The sequence below is a fragment of the Halyomorpha halys genome, unplaced genomic scaffold, assembly GCF_000696795.3.
Source record: "Halyomorpha halys isolate HHAL.00 unplaced genomic scaffold, Hhal_1.1 Scaffold1334.1, whole genome shotgun sequence".
Taxonomy (NCBI): domain Eukaryota; kingdom Metazoa; phylum Arthropoda; class Insecta; order Hemiptera; family Pentatomidae; genus Halyomorpha; species Halyomorpha halys.
This window is the reverse complement of record NW_027109498.1, coordinates 98,012-108,264: the sequence shown is the minus strand read 5'-3', so window position 1 is coordinate 108,264 and position 10,253 is coordinate 98,012. Positions and strand designations below refer to the sequence as shown.

Here is a 10,253-nt window from a genome sequence, read left to right as displayed (position 1 = left end):
ATCTTTTTATTTTTATTTCTATCATTTTATCTTAACTTAGTTTCATTTTGTATCTTTTTAGCCCTGATGAAGCCCTGCAAAGTGGGGCGAAACGTTGGAAAATAAAATAGTTGTAAACTATTTTCGTTTCACTTGTGACCGCAACCCTGACCATCTTCCTATATAACATAGATGGTGATGTTTGATATATAGGACCCTATAAGCCCTTATAATATGAAAGTTGGTTCCATTGCTGTCTCATACAAAAAAAAAAAAACTTCAACATTCACTCTTGAGAAGCACAAATAACAGGAACAACAGACGATACAGTGATTGAAGTTACTTTATTAACATCGATGGATATGACTGTTGGAAGATGAGGAAAATAGGAATAAGAAATGAAGCAGGATGGTCCAAGGAAATGGCTAAAATGAAGCCGGACTTAGTATTCTGCAATACCTGCATATAAAGTCAGAGGTACCACTTACACATTACATTTCATCATAAAATCGAGTAACTCATTTGGTCATTGGAGGAGAGGAAATCTGATATTTAAAAGTAGTAATTACCATAGAGATGGGAGTGGGTAGCTCATTGATAAAGCACTGTGCTACAAACTCCAAGGACTCGGGGGTTCAAAGCTTGCTGTAGCAAATAATTATTTTTTGTTTCACTGTAGCTGTGAGTCAGTCTTGTGGATTTAGGACCCACCCAGCCTTATAAAGTAGACACCCGTAATTGGTTAAAATTAGGCGGTTGAGCGTGATTCTGATCTAATCACCTCCTTTCACAACCTTCGCTCTAGTAACAGTACTTCCTTACAAAGTACTGCACCCCTAACCCTTCATGTGTTGTAGAGGTACAGAATTAATTTGTTTTAAATTATCATAGAGGACAACTCAATTTTTTTAAAACTTGTTTAGCAAATTAAAAGCACTGGTAAACTGGGTTCCATATTACCATCCCTTTCTACATTATTAAAATCCTCGTTTTCATTTCATCAAAACGGTCATCTAAATGCTATCTATCACCATTTATAGATGATAAAACTATGAGTAAAACATCAGTTTCCATTTCAATTATTCACCTAAACATGCAGAACTAATTATATAATTATCATTTAAATTCAACCTGCAGTATAATTCCTGCAAAATTGATAGGGATCATCACCAGCTAGTTCCAATGCAATATTTTTCAAGAGATTTTCCCTCACTGTTTCTAAAGTTTCAGTAATTTTTGCCAAATCTTCTTCATAATTTCCAGACCTAGAACAATGTATTGAATGACTGATCCTTAAACTGAATGGAAACACAACTTGAATGATGGAAATGGAACCAAAACTACATTTAAATTTAGACTTTAACATATAAGGATTTTATATAAACATTAAAATGCTGATCAAATTAATACCTCATTAAAGCATGAAGTGAGAATATAGCACGTTTACTTGCAATAGTCACATCTCTACTAAGTTTTACTATTCTTTCAGATTTATCTTGTTTAGAATTCAATTCCATAGCATATTTTTCAAATGCTTCAGTAACTGGAGTTTTGTCGTATTCTAAACAAACTTTTTTTGGCTGAGGTGGTTTCTGGTATTTTTTCTTCTTTTCTTCATAACCTAATAATTAGAATGTTGTAAAATATATTGTTTTCAATCAAAAGAAAGATAATTCAAAAATAATTAAATGAAATTTTAGCATCTTAAGATTTAAAAATAGAATACCCATATTTTAAAAATTATGCGTTAAGATGTTTAGAAGTATGTCAAAACCAATTAATAAAAATATGGTAAAATTAAGAACATAACACAAATTTGTAAACAGTAAATCTTGGTTATTTGGAGGTTTAGACAACCAAAGAAGTTAATCCTTACTTCATTCAACTTGTTAAAGTTATGCAAACATTTTAGACCAGTGACGTCAATAGATACCACTGTTATTTTGCTCTTCAGATTACATTATTTCAACTTCTAAGAATCTAGAACTTTTTTATTATGAGTAACAGAAGTTTACATTTCTTAATTTAATTTAAGGGGTGAATAGTTAAAATCATTTCTTTACTTACAACTACGAAATATATTCTTTAATTTTTCTTACAGCAGATATTTGATTTTCAAGATAGCATATACAATTTCTAATTAATTGGGTAAAACATTGTTTTAACTAATCCTTCTCGGCGCCGACTATAGATGGAATTCCTAAAGTACCGAGGTTCGAAGTTACGGCGACGCCGCTATTTCCTGGTCTATAGTATAACAAACAACTATAAAACCTCTTAAACCACTATGGGCCGACATAACATAACCTACCAACTAAAAGTGAGCTATTTTCCTTCACAATACCTTTGATACCTCATAAGAGAAGTCATCAATCTACGATCTCGTATATGTTTAATGTTACTGGATAATTTGGAGTAAAAAGTTTATGGAACAAATGAATTTTTGAATCAAGGGCCGCCCATAGCTCAGTGGTTAAGACACAGTCTTACCAATTTAAAGTCTATTGGGGGTGCCGGTTCGAATCCGGCCTGGGATGTTGAGTTTTTTCATTGAGTGGCGGTCCCACAAAATGAAGAACTTTGACCCCCAACTGATAGGACTCCAATGGGAGTCTTGGCCGAAAAAAAAAAAAAAAAATTTTTTTGAATCAAACTTTGATGTAAAACATAATTTTTTTTATATTCAAGACACTACAAACACACATAACATCTATTGAAGAATGGTGTCAAAACTGGAGAATCAAAATAAATCCTGACAAATCCCACCAGATCACCTTTACTCTCCGTCGTAAACCTCTACCCTCCTGTCCTTTGTACAGGAGTGATACAAGGTCCCTTGTATCCTTTCTAAATACTCCACTAACGCCTGTTGAACAGATTCGATACTTAGGACTCAATCTTGATAAGAGAATTACTTGGAATACACATACAAGACTGAAACGTCAAGAAACTGCTCGTAGATTTCGATTGCTACAACACCTACTTGACAAACTAATGCTCTAAACTTCCCATTCACTACAAAAAATTATTATACACTACGATAATCACACCAATTTGGACATATGGAATTGAGTTCTGGGGCTCTACCAAACCATCAAATTCCCCACGCATCTAATCCTTACAATCCAAAATCCTCGATGCTCCTAATTACGCTACTAATAAACTCATCCACCAAGAACTTATAAATAAATAAATACAAATATTCAAGATATACCACGGATTATTTATACATGATTACTAGAATATTTTAAATATCTGCAAATATGAATTAAAGAAATATATCCTCTTTCTCTATATTAAAATCAATTTTTTTTTTGTAATCATTATTAAGTTTTTATTCTAAAAATGGAGCAAAGAAATATTTAATTTATTAAAATTTAAACAAAAAAGTTTTTGAACCACTCATTACAATGTTGTAAAAAAAAAAAAATTGTTTGATAACACTATTGATTACCCTATTGAGGTAATTTTTAGAAACATCTTTTACATGTGGTTAATATATGGATATGAAATTCTTAAATATTTATTGAATACATAGGGATGAAAACAGTTGAGTTTGTTTTCTCTTGGATTTGTTTCAGCTTGTATCCAATAAAACGTTTAATCGTAATTATTAAGTCAAACAAAACCCCAGTAACATGAAAAGAATTAGATTTGTTATGGAGAGTATTATCACTGATAGGCTCGAGGAGCGCTACTAGCTCCTAGATTGATTCGGGTACCTTTGGGATTCCATTTATAGTCAGCCGCCGATTAGGTCGAGTAAAACCGAAGTTTTACAATAAATATGATTTGCGCTTAACTGAAAGAGTACATATTTTATGAAAAATTCATTTATCTATAATCGTGTTTTGATTTCTTATCGCTTATATGGGTTCAATTTAAAAGGTTTGAGCACTAAAAACACAGTTTCGTGAGACATAAATTAGAGCATAAAGAATACCCTACATACGAGTGTTCGTAGCGCTTCCCTTGCAAGGCATTACTCCATCGAAACAATTTACAGTATTGTCCTTAACAGTCCACACAGCTTACTATTCTATAGATTGTCCTCTTCTATCTTCTACGACGCCAACAGCTTCCTTCCACCCTAACAATAGCCCTCCTTTGTCATCAGCTAAGGGAGATCGTTCACCGTCAGGATGTTGTGTCCTGCCTCTCTCATCATCTTGGCTCTGAATGTCTCATTAGCGGTGCAGGCGAGTACGTTTCGGCGGTTTCTGGAACCCGACAACTAGGGCATAAGGAATCGATGTTTAAACCATGTGCGACAAGTTTAACTCGTAAACTCCCATGCCTGTGATATACAGTAGTTGGCAGGACCCTCGTGGGCTCAAGCGTGAAACAACGGTAGGGAAGTACTTTCTTATAGAAGCTCCTTTTGAGCTATTTACCCAACGCCGGTTCCATTCTTATAAAGTCGCTTCTCGGAAGATTCTCTTCCATCTGTTTTAGTCTTCATCGACAATTACTCGAAGGTTTTCCGGTAGATCCACCTGACTTTCTATCTTCATATTGTGTTGGTAAGTCTTCCCTCAGGAAGAAGTTGATAGATATTCTCCCTATGCCTACTCGTGAGACACCGTTTTATATGCTGGAGGGACTCGCAGCAGATCCATCCTCTGAATCCTCTGAGTTGTGTGTTCAGGTATTAAAACACTGGAATGTGGTGGTGGATTGTATCGATATGGAAGGTCATCGATCCAGTCGAGAATGACCAGGATATTCGTCCCCTGTCTAATAGAAGAAGAGAGCTATTCACTCTTTAAAGAGTTCATCTACGTGTGAAAGTAGGTACTGGACCCAACGCACTTCACGTTGAGAAGGGGCCCACCTTTCGACTTCCGTGAACAACCAGGAAATAACGTAAACAAGAAAAGACGGATACGGTCGACAAGGAAGGATGCATTCCCTGCATTCCCTGGTGCACCAGGTACCAGACGGATACAAATAGATATGGAACAGCCCCATCAGTAAGGTGCTCAACCGAGCGACAATCCTAATTAAATTAAATTGTTCCTAAAATTAAAGAATTTATGAAATATTATAATACCCAAAAAATGAGAAAACATGTAAAATAAAGTGTTATTTATATTATATTTATATACCCCACTTAACAGCCCTAAAAGAAAGCCTTATACTAGAAACTGCTAGGCTTGGGAGACATAAAAAAAGTGTTTAACTAGTCGAATTACTTTTATCATTTCCTATTAAATTAATAAACTGATGTTCTGTTTAGATAACTGTGAAGGCGCCCATTAAACCAAAATTAATGTTTCGCTATTTTGTTTTAGTAGTTCAAGTCAGTTAGTAAAACATCTTATCAAGGTCCACTTACATCCTCTTAAGATCTGATCGTTTCATCATCAGCATTTTAGTAGTAAAGAATACTTAGTAAAATTCCACTATAGTTAGTAACTGTCACAAGAGAAAGAATCAAAACAAAACAACGCCATGTTGTTTGGCTGAACATAATAGAGACTGGTTGGGCCAGAGGATAAGGTTTGGCAACGCGGCCAAATGTCACAACTAAAATAGACTCAAACAGTAGTGTCTTCCTACCTCTTTGCATCATCTGCGCAATAATTCACGTTTGCGAGATTCGAGTCAGTTTCGGTTACTGTGCGCGTATAAATAAACTTACTTCGCCTCGTGACGGTTATCTCAGAAATGTATTAGATTGTTTATATACTTATTTTTGAAATTTGAAAAAAAAAATCATGGAGTGGCTGGCGCGTTTTCTGTCCGGTCAACGATCCACAGGTTGTTTTTATATTTATTTATACTTTTCAATATAAACATTAGTATTATTATTAAACTTTTATTTATTAGATAAGTGAATTAAATTTTCTATTGTTATTTTAATTTTAAAGTGGTGGGTAATCCTACAGATAAGACCCTTTTGAGTATTTCTAAATCTAACGAAATTTTAATTTAGAAAACATTTAACAACAGATTAATAGCACAGGTTTCCATTTCGCAAGGTTTTTTAATTAAAAGATCGAACCAAGAATATACTGACATTAGTTATAATTTAAAGGAATACAAAGAAATGATAAAAATAGATTAGATTTTGAAGATAGTTGATTTAATTAATTTCGCTAATTTTTATTTAAAAATAAAATATCTAAATTAGGTATATCTCCTAGAGGATATTGGATATATATTTTATTATTCAAGCAAGTATATATATTCTAAACCACTGTATATGGTAAGTATATTTTTTTATAGCTAATAGAATATTGAAGTAAGATCTCGATGAATAAAATTTGCATCTATTATAATATCGGTTTAAAAAATAGTTTAACTAGTATTTCGAGTACTAAATATTCATCTATTTCGGTTTATCACATATCATTTACCTCATACCATATTTGAGGGGTTCGAACGTTAAACATGGTAACTGAGAAAACAAAAACTTGTGGGAAAATGATTATTAAAATGAAATGAAAATGATTGGATAATGTGTGGTTTGGTTGGTTGTTTAGTGGCGCCAAACTTCATTGGTCATCAGCGCCATTTATATTTTATTTAATTTTGCTAATATTCGTTAAATTTTATTTATTTTTTAATTTGATTATTTTATTTATTTATTTTTTTCCTTCCGATCAAGTTATATTTTTGTCAGTAAATTTTGTGATTTCATAAACTGAAACACCAATTCTATTGCCTCAACATCGTCTTCAATGATTTTTGAGATATCTTGGCTTAGTCCCAAGCTATTGAGGTGTGGTGTAAAATATGGGCATCGTTGGAAAACATGGCTTATTGTTAAATTGTTTGGATAACGTGTGGTACCTTCTTTGAAGAATAATCACAAAATTATATAACTCAATTATTTTGGGTGTATTGAAAAATAAAACTGTAACTAGTTGTTACTCAATTTTTTTTTATTTGGATATAAGAACAAATAATAAAGGAGAGGTATTTACATACGGTCGTAAAATGTTTGAAGTTTACGTTACCGTGTAAATGTGTTTTAACGTGACAGTAGCCTCGACGCCGCTACATTTACTGTCAAATATCAAGCAAGTGCGACAATACTGTCATGAAAGACCTAGTGGCCGTAAAATATGGTCACTGTGGTAGATACCATGTTCACCTTAACAGAAATTTGTATTCTGAGGAATATAAATAAACATATGTTTATTGGTTTCAAATTATAAACATTATGTTTTACTATGTTCAGTAACCACATACATGATTTTTTAAATTTTTCGTTGAAAAATTTTTTTTTTTTTTTTAAATAATTTATTTATTGTTATTTACAACTGTATACACATATATACAACAAGTAAATTTGCTGTAGGTGACATAGTGACATGATAAAAACAAGTGGAGAATCTACCCATTGATAGAACTCCAAAAATATTTCTAAAGGAGAAGATCTCGAGGCCATCTTCTTTTCAGACGTCTAGGAGGATTATTAGGTAGTGAAGGAGAAGCCAGGTTAGAAACGAGTTGGTTGGGGTGGTTGGGAAGTTTATCATGGAAGGATTAGTATCTGGTTCTGGCCAAATCGGCAACATAGGGAACATTGAGGTCCTGATGGATGATTTGATTTGTGACAAAGTAAGGAGCATTAAGGATTTTGAACTGTAAGGATTGGATTTGAGAGGAATTAGATGGTTTAGTGGAGTCCCATAGTTCAACTCCGTATGTCCAAATAGGCCTTATAATAGTCATGTAGATCAGTCTTTTGTAATGGATTGGAAGTTTGGACCGTTTGTCTAGTAAATGTTGTAATAGTCGGAATCGACGAGCAGTTTCCTGTCTTTTCAGTCTAAATATAAGTTAAAAATGTATTTTGATAATTACGTTATATGACGCAGAGGTTGTAAAACGTTTTAAAGGCAGTAGATACCATGTTTTACTTCAAAACAGGTCAAAAACTACAGACCTATTTTTAGGAGTAACTTGTGTCTTATGTATTTGCACTCATACACGAAACCATAGTGGGGTGTTCATCATTGCTATCATCAAAAGATCAATTAATGAAATTCAAAATATTGCATTTAATTTACTTATAGTTAAGAAACAGACGTTGCGTGGCCATCTTTGTCAGTTACCATACTTTACCTCCAGCCAGCTATCACTAATCATAACAACAAATTATTGTCTATATAAAAAAAAAAAGGAAGAAAGTGCATAATCTGAAAAATAAAACGTTTCTTATACATTCTTTTAAAAACCTATATAATTAGTTTAAAGGAATCAGACATTGCCAAAAAACATCAATTCCCAAACGTTAATGCACCCTATTACGTTTCCAACAGAACACTACACCATGACCTACATATCCCTTTTGTCCTTGATCTTATACCAACCAAATTCTCAAAATTCCATATAAACCTTTCCAACCATCCTAATCCTTTGGGTCAAACCTTATCTAGTTCCACCCATCCCTACAGCCCACCTAGAAGGTTGAAACGGCTGTGGCCAAGAGACTTATTAAAATAAAAATGGACAATTGGAGTTCTGGCAATGGTCAGATTCTCCACTCAAGTTGAGTGTTTGCGGCTTTAGCGCACTTGCTCAGCCTTCACTGGCTCATTACCAGTGATGCGGCGAGAGGGATGCGCTGGGATCTCTCGAGCTCTGCTCTACTTCTCACACGTGGGGGATAGAGTGGGCTCAGGGATCTTCAGGTCGATTGTGTTAATATTGTATATATTATTTTATCATTATGTTATTTTATTTAATTATTTTTCATACAGATAGTTTGATTATGTTCATCTTGTCTATTCTTTTGTTTGTATATATTTTAAGAGAGTTTTTTTTAATTATTATTATTATTTTTATTATGTATGAGATCATTCATCACTATTACCTATTGCCCACAACTGTGCGGCAGATTGTAATATCTATCATTAAATAAATCTATCTATCTTAAAAAAAAAAAAAAAAATTCACAAACAATGTCAGATACCACGTCTTACGACTGAATGCCTCATTTTTTTTTACAGCAGTACGAACTCTACAATTCCACTAGAAGATAAATATTTCTGAAAACTAAATTGTTTGTTAGGTTGATTCAAAACCGAAGGCTACCTTTCTTTTCTTGTCTATGCCAATTTAGATTCTAAATGAGTTTTGAAGAAATCGAATAATTTATACAACGATTTTATAGTTTTTTTTTTTAGTAGCTTTAAATCGAAGCAGTTATCTTCGGGAGTCGGATTTCGGGACAACATTGACAACAAACGCGAAGCAGTAAAACTAGCTATGAATGGGAATTTGCTCTGTTGACTTCGAATTTCTATTATATGATTATAATAATATTATGAACTCCTAGGACCCATGAAGGTTTATGGGTTCAGTACTTCGCAAGGAAGCATTGTTTTTAGATTTTTTTTTATTTGAGGCTGGGTCGATCCCACAGGGTTGACTCACGGCTACAGTACAACGGAAACAAATTATCTGCCACAGCCGGATTCGAAACTGGATCCCTGGAGCAAGTAGCATATTGCCTTACCACTGTAAACGTACTGTGTAAAATTAATCCAATTACTTTATATATATTTTTATTATCTTGTTCGAGACATCTTCTTAATTTTACCATCACAGCCTCACATTGGTTTATTAACATTTGCAGATGCCCAAGTCAATTTAACATAGTTGAAATGAACCTATATTTGTCACTTTAGCATTAATTAATGATTTCTATCCTTCACAATTTTTGTATTCTACTATCATTAACTAATTAGAACACTGTTCTAATACACTTTATTATATTTAGGCATAATAGCTTGCATATTTTTATAAATCAATGTGACGCTGTAATACTAAGATTAAGATTTTTCTTGATGATGGTCGGATCGGCCAAAACGTTGGACATATAATAATAATATATTTTAATAAAGAATTTTGAGACAATTAGGATATTTATTATTATTATTAATACTTTAATTACATTCAAACAGTGAAGTAACTCCATATTCAATTACCCTAATATAAAATCGCCCGATTTTAATGGAAATTCCAGAGTAGAGTCCGCTAGAGAAGAACTTGTCAGTATCTAAGACGATAATTCTATATAATTAAAGGAGAAAACATTAAAACACTTTATATTTCATGTCAACCGTATATAAAAACATTTTTAACCCTTACAAATATCATAGGAAGCAATTTAACAATCGTATCATATGTTAATATTGACAAAAGGTAAGTCACAGATGACACACGATTCAAACAATTAAATATATAAATGATAAGTCACTACATCACACCCTCCCAAGTAACTTACGACACTAACACACACACAAATATATATA

The 10,253-nt window shown here is 33.0% G+C and overlaps 1 protein-coding gene across 5 annotated transcripts in view; it reads right to left on the bottom strand.

Annotated features, from left to right (window-relative positions):
- The window catches only part of Trax (Translin associated factor X), a 19,053-nt gene that overhangs the window by 4,160 nt on the left and 4,640 nt on the right, over nt 1–10,253 (bottom strand). For 3 of the 5 annotated variants that reach the window (XM_067047680.1, XM_014434269.3, XM_014434270.3), the window contains exons 2-3: nt 1,390–1,600; nt 1,111–1,244 (exon numbers count right to left, since the gene is read on the bottom strand). In XM_067047680.1, coding sequence (XP_066903781.1) covers nt 1,111–1,244; nt 1,390–1,496 — 241 coding nt within the window. In that variant the 5' untranslated portion in view covers nt 1,497–1,600. Of the gene's footprint in view, nt 1–1,110; nt 1,245–1,389; nt 1,601–1,705; nt 1,848–5,317; nt 5,460–10,253 lie in introns of those variants that run through there. The other 2 variants (XM_067047679.1, XM_014434268.2) reach the window with 2 other exon arrangements.